Consider the following 16725-nt stretch of genomic DNA (forward strand, 5'->3'; position numbering starts at 1 on the left):
AATTATTAAATCCTGGGTGTATTTAAATTAGAAATCAATAATCTCACATTTTGATTACTGTCACAGCAGCAACCACACAATTTTGGTTACTGCCACAGCAGTTTGAGTAAAACTCAAACCCTCTTAAATGCTAAATGTGAAGAATGAAATAAATACCCCACCTTTCCCTCTGACAGGACTCAAGGCAGCTTACAGATAAAACCAGGAATTGCTAAAAACATAGAAAAAGCAAATGCAACCATAGGTAAAGCATCTTCAATAATACTGTAAATTACCTCATGTAAAGCCTTTGCTTCTTGAAGATTTTGTACACTTATTTTAAAACCATATGAGTTGTTTAATGATGGTCCTTCAATCTGAGAAGTCTCTTTCTTTGGGGCATTTAAAGGAGTGAATCGGTTCTGTAAAAATAAAACACCGACAACAATAAACTTTTCACTGATTAAGGCCTTAACTCTACCAAGTCTAATTATTGAACCAATTCAATTATTGGGATTACTAATTATTGGGATTACTCATTTTCCTCAGTTGCTAACAGTAATAAAATATATTAACTCATACCCATTTCCAGGAACAGAAGCCCTGCCATATAAAACTTCTATTTACATGCACATGCGTGAGAACCATTTCACTGTAGCATTAGGCACACCACTAAGAGTGTGTCTAAATGGAGCAACCAAATGGGTATGGCAAATCTTGTAAGGCTGCCCACCAACTGTTTCCTAACTTCTGGCTAGGCAATATAGAAGGCTGAGGAGGGAAGCAACTAACTATCAACATGATTCCAGTATTCACACATGCGTATCAGTCACATGGAATTGCACCACAGGAACAAGGGGTCCTTTGCTGCCGCAGGTGTATAGGAATGGGTCCCCTAATCTGACTAGATCAGGTTCTAGGTGCCCGACATGCATTCTAAATGTATTTAGCACTAAGGAAAGTCAAACTAATATTGAATTTGACTTTGGCGGGGTGTGGGTGTGTCAACATTATTCACAATCAGGATCATTTTGTTACCTACAGATAAGTACCAAAGAGCTAAAGGTACTTTTCTGGCACAGAATGCAATTTCTGCTCACAGAAGGACTGTTTTACAAAACATGCTAGAGCCCTATAGTATGCAAATATATCCAAACCAGCATTATGAATTGAGTCCAGAAATAAAGTGGGAGCTACTGATTTTCTTTTAACAGCAGACTGATCTGACAATGGTCAGATGCAGTTAATCGCTTGCTGTGTTCTGCATCAGTTGTTATCAATACACTTTTCAGTGCAAATATTATGACACAATTTCAATTAAGAAAAAATAGAAGTATACTTATTGTACAGAAGTATCCTTACCGGAATATAAAGAGGTAAAATATTTTACTTCAGAACTCAGAAAATAACTAAAATTGGGCCTAATAAAAATGCATCCAATTCCATTTTTACCTTGACTTGAGTTCTTAAAAGTACTTTTCGAAAAGCATCAACATCCCTTCCCCTTCTAGGATTCAATTTCTGAATGTTTGGTCCTGAGGCGAAGGAAAGAGGAGAAAGTAAGGAGTGGCTACCACAACAAAAATACACTATAGCATCCTTTAGTATTACTGAATTTTTCAAAAGCTACAAAATGTTAAGTACAATATCAAGGCATAGAATGGTCTGACACTGTAGCATCTTATACTGCTGGACCTAACAGTTATCCCAAGTATAAAAATTAATCTTCATTTCCTTTGTCATGCTAATTACATATTTTGGAAGAAATCAAGTTATTCTGGTTAAGGCTATTTTCTATTAGTAAACCTTAAACTACTTGTCTAATTGTACTTCCATAAGTGGTTTCAAGCTTATATTGCCTATCTTCTATTACGTAAGTACATATATGTTTGCATAATTTCACTTTCCATTTCTGCATACCACTCCTTTCATAATCTTACCTGGTAATAATGGCGTGAATCCAGGTGTTTCAGTTATTCCTCCTTTACACATTTCCTCTCTAAGGGGTGTACTATGCAGGCAAGCAGTTTCAGAATTACTATCGCATCCTTTGTTCACAAACGGGGAGACAGTGAAGGGTATCTTGCTTTCCTCTTTGACAAGCTTCTGTTCTCCATCTGTTAATGTTTCGTTTTCTTCTACAGAGGATAAAATATCCTCTGAATCTTCTGAGGAGGATTGTTTGGAATCTGGGGATGTTACTTGTTGCCAAGGAGGAAGCACTGATGAATCAGGGGAACTATAATCAACATAATTCTCCTCATCCCTGTCTGTTTCTATTGCTGCAGTGTCAAGCAGCACAGTCTTACTCATTTCAGTGATATCTGTATCATGCTTTTCCATGGTTTGTGTTGGCATTGGATTTGAGGATGAAAAACAAGTACCTTCTGATCGTACAACACTTTTGCTTGGCAAGATAGAATTCTCAACTCCCGTGGCCATTTGATAACACATGTTTTTTGGCAAAGACGTGCAGTTCAAACTCTCATCAACCTTTTCCACCTCAATCGATTTGGTAATCATTCTTTTCCTAAAGTGTTCATAATCTTCTTTTGCCTGCAGCCATGACTGAACTTGCTGGCAACTTGGTGCACATTTGCAAGGCATGATCACTATCTTTTTGTCTTCACTAGTTTTACGGTTATTTCTTTGCTTTTTGTCAGTAGTGGATTGGCTACTGCGAAGTGGAGAGCCTGGTCTAGGGCTTTGTGCCATTGCCAAAAATGCAGTCTTCCATAGTCGTAGCCCTTCCAATGAGAAGTCTCCCTCAAACTCCAGTAGGTCATTTGGAAGTCTGGTTTCTACTGTAAGCAGTCGTCCTCCAATTTCTCTGTGGAGATATTATTTTCAGTTAACAATAAATTTATCTTAATAGAAGGAAAGAAATGTCAGGAAAAAAGATTCCATCACATAATATCAACTCTTGTATTTGTCAATATCCAAATTAGGTCATCAACATTTCAAAGAAGAAGCAGACATTTAAAGTTTTGATTCACATTTCAATACTCCCCATAGCAATAGCTAATGACTATGAATTGTATTCAGTATTGCATGAGCAGGAAGAGTTTGCACAATAGATCTTTTCCTTCTGCTCAATTTTGGGCGATACCTTCTGCCAACTTCAGCCTTGTGTAATACAGTATGTCATGCCCCCACCCTCTGGAGAGGTTTTACAAGATAATGTGAGCAGGAGGGGAAAGGTAAGACTGTGCAAGTTTGTTTTCTACACCTGCAACATTGGATACAACCCTATGTTAAATTCTTTGAGGTGCCCAGAATTTATGAATCTGCAAAGATAAAGCAGAATATTTTCTTTTTATAGAATCTCAGGATTTCCCAAACTTGGGTTTTCAGCTGTTTTTGGACTACAATTCCCACCACTGCTGACCACTAGTCCTGGTAGCTAGGGATGATGGGAGTTGTAGTCCAAAAACAGTTGGAGATCCAAGTTTGGGAAACCCTGTTGCACATTAATGAGCTACTTCAACCCCATGCAATTCTGGCTCTTGCTTAAGGGAACAGGAGAGAATGCTACATTAAAGCTACACCTAATTTTTCAATGACTATATAAATTATGTAAAAGCCAACTAAAAATACATAGGTACAAAACAGAAAAATGTGACTACAGTCCACTGGTATTACCACATTACCTTGGCTTTTCTGGTGCATCAGAAGGGTTGCTGCAAAAGGGTTCCTGATAAATTGCTTCTGCAAGATCATGATCCAGTAAAGTTGACATAATTTCTTCACGACTTGGAGGTGACATGAGAGGCTTGAGGATGTGAGCAGCACGAGGTGTAGAACTTCCATTTTTTGACTGTGAGGGAGAATTTGTAGATCTTGGTGAACTATCTGGGGTTGGTGTTAATCCCTCATTGTTTCTTGAAATATACAGCTCTAAATCTTCAGAAGCTGCATCCATAAGTTCACCATCCGGTGATGATAAAATGGAAGAAAAAGATATACTAATTGAATCAAGTGACTGAACAGGTTCAAAAGTGGCTTCCTTTCTAAAGTGGTTTTGACTCCAATCACTATTTGGCGATGAAAGGTTAAGAAAAATTCCTTTCTTCACTGCATTTCTCTCCAACTGAAATTGTTCCTTTTGGCACATCTCTGCCTGTTGCACATCTAGTGGTAAGCTAGGTTCAGATGTTGATGTAATAATGTTATTTTTCCACTGGCTGTGGAGATGGTTTTCATTCGTATCCGGGCACCTTTTATCAAAAAGCTGAGGACTTAGTGGACCAGATCTTAACCAAGCTGTGGGGTCTGAAGAATAATGGTTTTCTTCCTTAGAAATTTTGCTATTATGACTTAAAAGATCCATTTCTGCTGCTTGACCTGGAAAAAGGTCCTGATTTACATCACTCAGAAACTTCTGTGGTAGATTTTGATCTGCTGGAACGAACTGACTTGCAGAATAAAAGCTGCAAAATCCACTCTGTCCTATAGTATTAATATCAAAATTGTAATTATGATCAGGTGACAGGCTGTCTTCAAGTGAGTAGCAACTTTCAAAACCTGGATCTGAACCAAAAACCGGGCTATCAACAGATAACACATGGCCAGTCTTACTGTTTTGCTGCTTTGCAGAATCTTTTAAAAGCTTGAGATTTTTTTCTTTAGATTTTTTCACCCTAGATGTACGAGGATTTCGTGGGGATGCAACTGAACGTGATTTTTTAACTGATTTGTTTTGATCAAGAGGGTAGGAAGCACTTCTGTTCAACTGAGTTTTAAATGATAACTGCTCGTGCATGTTGTTAAGATGTGCTTTTTGTTGTCTTTTTTGAAGTAATTCCTTAAGAACAGCTAAGCCAGAATGTCCTTCACTGAATGCTGAAGGTGTTACCAGTGTCTTGCCTTTACACTGGGAATCAGCTTTGGTTTGAGAGGTTGTTTCTGACAGACCCTTTTGTTTTATATTTTTTTCAGGGTTAAAATGTGACATATCCAAAATAAATCCTCTTTGTTTCTGTTCCCATCCCTGCTTTTTAACTGGACTTCTCAAAGAAGCTACAAAGCATTTTTTTGGCAACTGAAAAGATCCATGGCTTTCCTCAGAAGTTTTAAAAAAAGAAGAAATATGCTCAGCATTTTTTGTTGATTCTGGAAGATAAACAATCTGCTGCTGATTATCTTTACAATGCAAAAGTTTACTAGGATGAATCTGATCGATCTTCATTGCGTCCGAAGAAATATACTTTTCATTTACATTTCCAACAGGGGATAAAAGTCGGCCCTGCGAATTTGTAACCTCTTCAGCCTTTTTCTGCATTATATCTTTAGAACTGTATGCATTCAGTGCTACCTGAGATATATGGTGAGACTGGTCAAATAAATTATTTTGAATTGGTTCTTTTGTCCTAAATATACCACTTTGACTAGTAGCTCTTTGGAAATTCATTTTGGCTTTTTCCTTTCCAGACACCACAGAAGTTATGGCTGGATGATGGTCCTCCTGTGTCAGGAGGGAACCTTGATATCCTACAGGCTTTTCATTTTCCAAGAGTGAATGGAAATATACCAATGGATTTACTTGTGCATGAGCTGTCAATGGGAGTTGTGCTGATGGTAGATGCCCTGTTGAACAGCCAGTTGCTTGGATATCTTTTTGGGTACAAAGTGGCTGCGAGTTTCCCAAGCTGTGAGCATTCTCAGGTAAATCATGGTGGTTTAGCACAAGTGTAACCTCGGTTGAAGGAGCAATACTACTTTTTTCATCTGTCATCAACTTTGACACTTTTTCTATTTTATGTTTTTGTTTTGCTCTAGGCTTTTTCTTCGCCTCATTTCTGGTTTTGCTAGCCAGATTATTCCTAATCTTTTTATTAGCTCTTACAGTAGCATTAACAAATTGCTTTTTACATTTTTTAGTCTGAGCTTTTGCTTGACTATGTTTTCCTGTATAGGAATTAACCGTCTTAGTGCTTTTTGTGGTAGCATTTTTAAACACTAATGTTTCTTTTTCTAGATTATTAATCATTTCTTCTGCATTTGGGTCAGTGGGAGACCAACAGCGAGGTGGGGATACATTAACTGGACTTGCACTTCTTTCTGACAGAAAACCTAATTTAGACATAACATCACTATAGTTCAAGTCACAGTCTTCAGCTTCAGTGCTATATGATGGTATAGGGGGAGACAGAAAAGCAGAGGTTCTTCTTCTGAAATATAGGGTTCTTTTAACATTTTTACTGTTCATGTTTTGCAGTTTTCCAACCTTTTTCTTGGTTGACTTGCATTTTGCTTTTCTTTTGTGACCTTTCTTTGGCATTAATGGATAAATAGGATATTTGGTTGCAGGCGAATCAGGAACTTTTGGCCAAAAGTCCTTTAAAGGTGCAAGTTTTTTATATAGATCCATTTTTTCCTCTGTAAGTGTAACTTGCTCCTCACTAGAATCTATTTTTCCTAATTTAACAAGCATATTTTTCCTCCCTCTGAACCTATTAATAATAATATATTTTATAATAACAGGTGGCAATTTTTTAGAAAGTTTTCTTCGTTTTCGACATTTTTTTGACCCATCAATATTTTCATCATTTTCCGAAGAATGAGGTAGGCTAATTTTTGAATTGTGCACACCAAAGCTAGATTCACTGTCTTCAGTTTCATAATTTATCTTGCGTTTAGCTCTGAGCGTGTACTTATTTCCACATAGCCCAAATGCCTGCTCAGATTCTCGAGCGCCACCAGCTCCATCTTCAAAATGGCAGTCAATACAATTACTTGTATCCATAGACAATTTATTTTCTGAAGCACCAGGAGAAATTTGAATGATATCATTTGGTAACAAACTGTCTTTATCAGGAATGTTATTACTAGCATTACCTTGTACATAGCAGCTCTCTTTTGTGGAAGCAATATCGCTGATAGTTGTAGACGGCTGATTGCTAAGGATTACTTTCTTTTTATTTAGTTTTAACCTAGATTGTTTCTTGCCTTTTTTCAATTTATATGTAACAGGACCTAATTTTTGTGGCTGACTGAGACAATTAGAAAGAACAACACTAGGAAAGAACATGTAATGCGCTGCTTGTTGATTAACATTTGTTTTTTCAGCTTTATGCTCCTGAAATTCTTCATATCTAATTTTAAGGTTATTAAGGCCATCTCCATCAGTGCTACCTTCAGCAGAATAAATACTAGTTCGATTACCTTCTGAGCAAGATACTATTTCACAGTTTTCTGGTGCTGGGAAGAGGTTATCTGTACTTGTGTTGCTGGCTTTTTTATTTGCTTCATAGAATGCTTTATTTTTGGAGTGGACCAAATCTGAAAAGTTAGAATTTTGAACCAAAATACTTTCACCCATTTGGTGGTTCATATGCAGAGATACATCCTTTGTAGCTTTTCTTATTCCAGTGTACTTTCTGTGAGGCAAATGTCTACTTACTGAGGAAATGTCTTCATAAACTGTTTCACACGAAACAGGGAATATTTCACTTTTATTACTTTCCATGTGTGAATTTTCAGAATGGAGAATATTATTGAAGGATGTTGGGTATTTCACATTGTAAGTGCTTTCTTTTGTAAGAGAATGGACTGACAATTCAGGTCCTATGTCTCCTTTGTTTGGCTGAGAAAGGCCTTCTAAGTCATCACTGTTCAAAATATGAGAAGAAAGGGCACTTGTGTGTTTACACTGAAAGGTAATCTTAGCAGAAGAAGGTGGTTCCAAAGTAGCAGCATCTTTATGAAAAATCGAAGACTTTACAGATGTTTTGCTTGTTGCAATTATGGAAGTTCGAGAATTCTCATTGTTCAATGGATTGTCTAGAATGAGATAGATACAACACATGCAATTTTTACTATTCATCTTCTATTTTTTAAGATCAGCTATTTTAAAGATTAGTCAGTCACTTAAGAATTAGGTAAAATAGCAACTGCTAAGAGACCCAATCTCTCTATCTCTTCCTTAATCTTACATTTCACCATTCCTCTGAAACTTACTTTTCGGAATTTTTCAATCTTATTAGAAAAATACCACCCTCAAATATTTTATTGCTGTATTTTTAATCTGGAATTTAGTTACTCCCTACAATCTATATCTCAAAGACAATTGAAGTCAGACTTCCCTTGTCTCTTAAGATGCTTTTAAAGTCTGCTACTGTTTCTGTTTTTCTAGGATTTTATTGCATTATATGGTTTTTCTTGTATTTTTGTTTAATTGTTTGCTTTATTATATATATATTTGTTATTGTAGTGGGCCAAACCTAGAACATAGTAAGCCAACATGTAGTCACTTACCTTGTGGTATTTTTCTCACCAGTTACATTGTGGCAATTAATACTTTTTTTCCTCCTTACTGCTAGCCTCCACTTAATCCCCCCATCTGACTATTCTACTTGTGCCCCCCCCCCCGGCACTTCATCTCTGCAGCCACCATAACACACCTTTAGATTCTCCTATAACAGCTAACTTTTCAGTAGCTACAGATGGATATGGGACAAAGCAGACTAGAATACAGTGGTGCCTCGCAAGACAAAAGTAATTTGTTCCGCGAGTCGCTTCGTCTTGCGGTAATTTTGTCTCGCGAAGCGCGGTTTGCCGCGGCAAAAAAAACAAAAAACAAAAACCGCTGAAAAACTCCATCTTGCGAAGCACGGCCATAGAAAACGTTGTCTTATGAAGCGCCGGAAACATCGCAAAACGCTTTCGCCTTGCGAGTTTTTCGTTGTGCGAGGCATTCGCCTTGCGAGGTACCACTGTACTAAATTTAAAGTTAAAAACAAGGCACTAAAATTGTAGTGAAGCCATTTTAAAGTATTAACAAATAGTAATGCTTGTTTGAAGGATTATTTATCAGGCTACACTTAGTTACTTTAAATAGCACTGCATAAACAAGATTATTGCCCCTTTAAGATGTTAGACACGTAAAACGGCAGTTTCACCCACTATCCAAGCCTGGCCAGTTACCCTATCACTTTCTTTCTCCAATTAACACACAACTTCCCATCACCTAGAACTTTACATGCAGGCTTCAACTTGGTCCTCATTTCCTTCAGCCTGGAGTTCTTCACTTCTCTGCAGTCTTCAACATGGCCCTGCAACAACTGCCATCTCAGGTTTATAATAAGCAGTTGTCATTTGACAATACCTCTCTTTTCATGACTGCCACAAAGCTTTGCTACCTCTTACTAGCCCTCCTTACCCAATCACTACAATTTGGATGAAATTCAACCCTTATTGGTCTGTAATTATGAGCCAATAAGATGAGGAAGCATGTTGATGGACCAATTAAAACTGGCCACCCTGTTGTTGCTTACGATACTGAATATAAAGCTAGAAACCACTTCAAATATAGGCATCTTGCCAACACTAGGTTGCAATGACAATTTAACTGACACTTTGCTGCCTGCTAGTCTTTGATACAATGCATCCCTCAATTCCTGGCAGAAACAAAGGCAGTTTAGTTCACATACTTCATCTTTTTTGAAATGATAAAATAGCCTATAATTTCACCATGTAAACAATGCGGTTATCTTTTATAAACTGCTTAAAGTATGTTTTGGCATTAAGTAGTATACAAATATATGAAATAAATAAATAATGACATAAAAAGTTTGAAATTCTATTTTTTTTTACCTGGATCAGGAGTTCCCAACATTATGGGGCTTGAGGGCACATTTGGAAACTGATGTAGTTGCCATAAAATGGCTGTCATAAGGGACCTAAAGGTAAAGGTAAAGGGACCCCTGACCATTAGGTCCAGTCGTGACCGACTCTGGGGTTGCGCGCTCATCTCGCATTATTAGCCGAGGGAGCCGGCGTATAGCTTCCAGGTCATGTGGCCAGCATGACAAAGCCGCTTCTAGCAAACCAGAGCAGCACACGGAAACGCCGTTTACCTTCCCGCTGTAGCGGTTCCTATTTATCTACTTGCATTTTGACGTGCTTTCGAACTGCTAGGTTGGCAGGAGCTGGGACCAAGCAACGGGAGCTCACCCCATCACAGGGATTCGAACCGCCGACCTTCTGATCAGCAAGCCCTAGGCTCAGTGGTTTAACCACAGCGCCACCTGGGTCCTAGCTAGTTGCAAAAAAGTTTAGTGGCTGGTTAGAATAAAATAATAATAAAATTGTAGAGTTGGAAGGGATCCTGAGAGTCATCTAGTTTACTATATGTCTTGGATTTGTTTTTATTTGTAACCTACCTTGGAATTGCAGTTGCAATGAAGAATAGATAAGAAATATTTTAAATAAAAAATACATTACAGTTTTGTTTCACAGTTTGAAAGGATGAATTAATGATGTTTTAAAATTCCAACCTATTTATGTTGAGAATTCTAATTCATAGACTATGTTTGCAGAATATTTAGTACAAATAGGTAAATATTCTGTAAGGAATCTATTGAGATATTTTTTATCAAGAAAGGAAAACTACTTTCTCATGGGTATATGAAAATCCAAAATTATGATTTACCACTGTTTTCATCTGCAGTTCCATCTAACTGAGGTATAGATAGGCTTGCAAGAAGCAAATTGTTTTCACTCCAGTCCATATCATCTTCTGAAGTGCCATCATCTTCAGTTGAGCTCTGGTTCCTACTTCTGCCCAATGACCTGGAAGTGCAATTTATTTAAGGTATATAAAAACCTTTGGTCAGCCACTTGAGAGTTTACTGGTTATGGTGCTAATACATGATAACTTGCTTTGGGAGGAAGGATACAAAGCATTTGAGCGTTGCTTACTAAAAATGAACATTAGCTTATTACACTACAGAATGTGGTCTAATACAATATTTTAAAGACAGTCATTAAACTGTACTTCAAACTGACAGGATGCAAAAGTGAATAATCATAAAGTGGTTTCTTCCCCTGAGAATATGAAAATATTTCATGAAAATCACAGTAGCGTTCAAATTTCAACAGAGGTTGAAATCCACCCACCAGTGAATCTTCAGAGTGCCAATACAATCTTACATCAGATTATATTGACTGAGGCTGTTGTTGATTCCCTTTTCGTCACAGGACTTCTCCCCCCTGGACTTATATTTTATCCTGCTTCCGAAATCCTACTTTCCCCTAAAATTTCCACCACTCTTCTGTTACAAGCATGCTACTGTGAGTTTGTGTTCCAGACCCTGATTCCAATATATCTGTTTCTTGTTGCCTTCTTATTTGCACCAAGTATGGGTGCTCCCTTCTCCAATGGACCTTCTCTTATTTATTCCCCCAAACTGTTCACTCAGAAAGTAGGATATATGGCCTGAAAATTCCTCTCCTTCCCCTGCATCTCTCAGCGATCTTCGCTGTAATTTCTCATCAAGTCCACACCTCCCCACCCCCGCCAGTGCTTTTGTTTTATATCTGCATGCTGAGAAACCCAATTTCTTGCTGGTGGGGCTTCCTGTAACAACCTACACAGACACAGCAGCACTGTTCCTTCCTCCTCACAGCACCTTACACACATTAATATACTCATTGAACAAATATAGCAATACACAATAAGGAGTAGAATTCTGGAGCAGTCATTGCAGAACACACTTTACAAATCTCTCTCGTTCCATTCAAGCTCTGATAGTCTAGTAAACCCTTATCTGCCTGCTCATTTGAGTCACATGAAATTAAATCACCAATCACATTTCTTGTCCAATAAACACCTCTCTTCATAGAATACTGGAGTCTGGACACCCACATTGATTTTCTTCATTAAGTATGAGAACTTCAGTCTAGGTTAGTTAGTACCATTTCCTTTAGAGCTATGATTCAACAAACAGAAGATACCTTCTCTTTGCATTCACATCATTAGGACTGCTGTCCCATCGTTGGGACATTAGCAAGCTGAGCTCCATTTCTTCCTTTTCAATTTGTGGTTCATTTTCTTCATCATCACTGTTTTGGGGATTTCTACAGCTTCCAGAGGAGAAGTGTTGTGATAATGTACCATGTCCTCCAATTGCGTATCCATCATCCTCCAACCCAGCCAAGAGATGAATCATGGCTTGATCAGCACTACTGTCCACTGAACGAAAAATATAATAATTCAGACATAGCCTATATCTTAAAAAGTTCAAGATTTTCTTCGTGATGTGTTCTCTTAAATAACCTATATTTTCCATATGCAGATTGAACACAATATTTTAAAAGCAAATATTAGACAAACAAAACTTTTTACAGTATCTTCTTTTTGATGCCCTTGTCCTTTGAGAATCTTACTACCTTTTGATAATATCTCACTTTTGCGGTGTATATTTGAATTTCAAGCTTCCAAAGGGAAGTGGTTTTGCAGAGCACTAGGACTCAAAGGCTCCTCTTTTCAATCAGTAACAGAACACCACTATTGATGAACAACTAAACTAGAAATACTTTACAGAAATCTAATTTTACCGGTAGGAGTAAACTCAGTTTAGATAAACTGCATGGACCACTAGAGATAAAACTGCCAGCATGTTGAAGAATAACCTATTATTCTGGAAAAAGAGAATACATTTATATTGTACTTACTGAACACTGGGGTCTTATTCAGTCTCCGAGATGAGGATTGAAAATGCTGACTATTTTCCATGATGTTCAAAATAGCTTCTTCATTAATAAGCGCCTCCTCCTCCTCCTTATACTTCCTGTTGGACTCTTCTAAAAATGAGATTTAAAACTCTGCACATGAGCTGCCAATCACGTTTCCCCCACAAAAGTAGTCGCTGAAGACTATTAAACATATTAACATATTCAAATTAGTTGAACAAGATTTTCAAAAGATAGTTAGATACTTGTTCTAGTTGAGATGCACAAGTTTATACAACTTACACAGTCTGAAAGAGATAGGAATTGATGGTGGCAAGACTTTTCTTAATACAATTTGAGCAAACTCAGTTGTGGTTATTTAAAACCGTTTTTAATGGAACTTGCAGCAGATCAATACATTTCCAAAGGGTATCAACTCCTTTCACAAGTTGCCTCTTCCCAGGGATTTTGCTCAGAGGAAGTAGCAGAAGATTACATGAGCATAAGAAGAGCCTGCTGGATCACGCCAATGACCCATCTAGTCCAGCATTGTGTTCTCATGGTGGCCAACCAGATACCTATGGGAAACCTGAAAGTGGATCCTGAGTGCAATAGCACACTCTGCACTTGAGAACAGAGGGGTGCAATTCAGATCTCCTCTTCCCAGCAATTTCTGGAAAGAGAATGGAGTTTTTGGGAGAGGATGGGGCACAAGGATGTGCACTAAACCTCTATTTTCTTCAAAAGTTTCTCCTCCCCCCCCCACTCCTGCCCAAAAAAACTATTGGGGAAAGCAAATGCAGAAGGTAACTTTTGCTTGGTGCCACTTCCTCCTCGTCATTACCAAACCCACAGAAACAATGAAATGCAAGCACGCAGGGGGAGAAATGTTTTTCCTGTGCCTTTCTCTCTCTCTCTTTCTCCATCTCTTCACTTTTGCTTTTCTCAGCTGTTTTATGACACAGAAAGAAAAGAACAGAGAATATTGTAGACAGACCTGAAGGAGCGTCTCCACCCCACCATTCAGCCCGGACACTGAGATCCAGCACCGAGGGCCTTCTGGTGGTTCCCTCATTGCGAGAAGTGAGGTTACAGGGAACCAGATAGAGGGCCTTCTTGGTAGTGGCACCCGCCCTGTGGAACGCCCCCACCCCAGCAGATGTCAAGGCAATAAGTAACTATTTTACTTTTAGAAGACAACTGAAGGCGGCCCTGTTTAGGGAAGTTTTTAATGTTTGATGCTGTACTGTTTTTAATATTCAGTTGGAAGCCGCCCAGAGTGGCTGGGGAAACCCAGCCAGATGGGCGGGGTATAAATAATAATAATAATAATTGTTATTATTAAGATTATTCCTTGTGCATTCTTCTATGTCTCTTTCTTCTCCTTTGCTCAGTTTTTTCATAAAAATAATTCCAGCTGGGATTTCAAGCTTTCATGTAAGGTGAGTTGTATTTGATTTAAAAGCCAACTGTATTAATACTACTAACCTTTGCCGAGTTCTTTATCTCTGTGTACTTCTACCATATTTGCTGGTGAACACGGAACAACTTTAGGAGATTGTACCTCAGAATGTAGCGTCAACTCTGCAGAGAATTCCTGTGATCCATTACTGTAGTCCAGTGATCCAGATAATGTCCTTATTAATAAATAAATAAACCTTTTAAAATGACTGTACAACTCACAAATAAAAACAAGAGTAACAGCTAAAATTGCTAAATGAATGCTTACATAGAGAGATCACTTTGCTTGAGGATTTCTTTAAGCCTCTTCTGAAATATTTTTTCACTTTCTGTTGCAGTTACAAATCCACGATCTTTAATTAAGGGGGAAAGGTTATACAGGATGGTTAATACAGCAACAAATAAAAGACTACTGAATTCCTAAATAAGAAACTGAAACTTCATAGGCATTCTATTAACAATTACTACCCTTCTCTTTATGTACTTTTTCTAATACTTTTAAGTTCAGAGCAAGTAACAGTCTGAGAATTTCAAGCAGCTCTGAGACAATTTTAAAAAGGTTGTTTTCTTTTTACCATGCTTTCTATATAGTTATAAAAATATTATAAGGAATATAATCTGTTTATTATATACAAATGTGCTGTTCTACTAATTAAGCTTCTCCCACTCACAGAAGGCTGTTTCCAAATTAGAGGCAGAGGTGTGAAAAAACTGACTCTAAATCCAGAGGAATTCTTTTGTTTGCACAAACATTCTCAAAAACGTTTGTATCACCCACTACTTGATGTCACAACTGATTGTAGGATCCTAGAGCACTATCAAATTATAGCTTGTGGGATCAGTTTCAGTTGCTGCAGCCCAAGGACGTGAATGGGATGCTTACAATGTTGGGACTGACTTACATGCTCTCTCAATTTCTGCCCATAAGATCTGGTAAAATCTAGGAAGGGATTGACGGTATGGGTCCAAGGAGTGATGAATGCCTCACAAAGGAATGGAAATACACCTAAAGCCTTGAAAAAAGTGTCTCAAGTGGCTTCTGTTGTTTGGAGAGTTTACGCCCAGTTTAGGCTGCTTTGCCAGCTATGGCCATTCCTGGAACAGGTAGCCTGGCCTCAGTTGTCCATGTTCTGGTTACTTCTCATCTGGACTACTGTATTGCATTGTGTGGGGGGTTGTCCTTGAAGGTGGTCTGAAGTGAGGCTGGTAAGTGGGGCAATCTGATGGGACCATGTGTCAGCAGTCCTGAAACTGTTGCAGTGACCAATTAACCATTTTTAAATTAATCAACGAACCAGGCACTGCTTACTTGAGCAGCAGCTTACATAAAGAATGTAAAGTTTACTATCATGTCTCCATTAATTTTATTAACTACAGTACTGTATTATAAGAATGGGAAAGCTTCTTGACTTTCTGATTGCTGTGATAAAATTAACAATCTAACAAGCAGCAAATGCTTAATTGAGTACTGACCCTCAAACGTACCTGCCCAGGAATTGTGACTGAGAAATAAATATGTAACAACAAGAACAACAACAACTACTACTTTGCCCTGTTTACCTTGTGAGTTAGGAGGACTAATTTGAGAGGACTCATTGTTTTCTCTACGCCGTTGTTTCTCATCATCCCATATCGCTTGCAAACCTGGGTTCCGACCAACCTGGGCTGGAAAAAGTGAAAAATACAGCAAATTCAACAGGAGTGTCACGCTTACTAAAATGTAAACTGCAAAACCTCTTGTCTGTACAATCTATGCTGTTTGCAAGAATTAACCTGACTATTTTTCAGACAATTGCCTTCCCAAAGTTACTACTGTGGTGAGGGGGTGCTATGTTGCTACCCTCCCAGCAGCACCATTACTGCTATTTATCATAATGCTGTGGGAGTAAGGTAGGACACTGTCTTCAATACCAGAGTGGCTCAACTAGCGTACCTGTCCCTGCACCTTCCCAGTAAGTGACAGCAATGCCACTGTTGGGAGGGTAGTGGTGTAGCACCCCTCCACCTGTTCCTGCCTTCCCCTTGTGTCAATTGTTTATATAATCCCTTCAGTTATATTTACTTACTAGGTTAACTGTAACTTAGAGGTTTTAAATACCACTTAAGATGCATTGGGCTATGTCAGCCTTCCTTTTCTGCTGGCTGGGGCTGATGGGAGATGCAGCCCAAAATATCTGGAGGAGTAGCTGGGTTAGATTGTGCTAAGCATGCATAAAAAAAACCAAACTTGTTAATGTCCTAAATGATTACACACAGCAAAATTGTTTACCTTCAATTTCCAATCTGTTTAAAATATCAGCAGCCACTGCATCTACTTCCAGTTCACAGGTACTCTGTGGTTCGACACCCTCCAGTATTAAAGAACTGCAATTATATTAAAATTAAAGGATGATTAAAATATGTTACTTCCCACTAAAATTATATTCTCTTAAATTCTATTAGTAGGAAAAATAACTAACTGAATATTAAATCACAATTTATCTTAAATAGACTGAACATTTTAAAGTCATGATATTTATGCCATAGTTAGATGGTAGGCAGAGGCACATTAGTAATGCACCCTGAATGATGGAACATGTATGCAAATCATCACCTGTTCCCTACCTTAATGACACCTAGAGAAAGATACTCATTTTATATAAACAACACCACTGAAAGAAAGTATTCATAGAGATTTGCAGGCAGCAGGGGGCAGAGTATACAAGGAAGTTAAGTTCAGAATATGTCCCATGGGATAAATACAGCTAAGTCAGGATGTATTTAAATAAGAGGACAGTGGTTTGTGAATGTACCGAAAGGGAGAGACAGATTCATGTGTTCACAATGACAGAA

General features: G+C 38.1%; 1 protein-coding gene across 1 annotated transcript in view; it reads right to left on the reverse strand.

Moving 5' to 3' along the window:
• The window catches only part of REV3L (REV3 like, DNA directed polymerase zeta catalytic subunit), a 62688-nt gene that overhangs the window by 25710 nt on the left and 20253 nt on the right, over positions 1 to 16725 (reverse strand). Inside the window, exons 6-16 of the mRNA XM_035109081.3 lie at positions 16163 to 16257; positions 15454 to 15558; positions 14162 to 14246; positions 13921 to 14069; positions 12436 to 12564; positions 11716 to 11953; positions 10412 to 10551; positions 3630 to 7761; positions 1920 to 2809; positions 1432 to 1514; positions 276 to 401 (exon numbers count right to left, since the gene is read on the reverse strand). Of these exons, the coding sequence (XP_034964972.3) occupies positions 276 to 401; positions 1432 to 1514; positions 1920 to 2809; positions 3630 to 7761; positions 10412 to 10551; positions 11716 to 11953; positions 12436 to 12564; positions 13921 to 14069; positions 14162 to 14246; positions 15454 to 15558; positions 16163 to 16257 (6172 nt within the window). The remainder of the gene's footprint in view (positions 1 to 275; positions 402 to 1431; positions 1515 to 1919; positions 2810 to 3629; positions 7762 to 10411; positions 10552 to 11715; positions 11954 to 12435; positions 12565 to 13920; positions 14070 to 14161; positions 14247 to 15453; positions 15559 to 16162; positions 16258 to 16725) is intronic.

Source organism: Zootoca vivipara, chromosome 3 (assembly GCF_965207765.1).
Source record: "Zootoca vivipara chromosome 3, rZooViv2.hap1.1, whole genome shotgun sequence".
Classification (NCBI taxonomy): domain Eukaryota; kingdom Metazoa; phylum Chordata; class Lepidosauria; order Squamata; family Lacertidae; genus Zootoca; species Zootoca vivipara.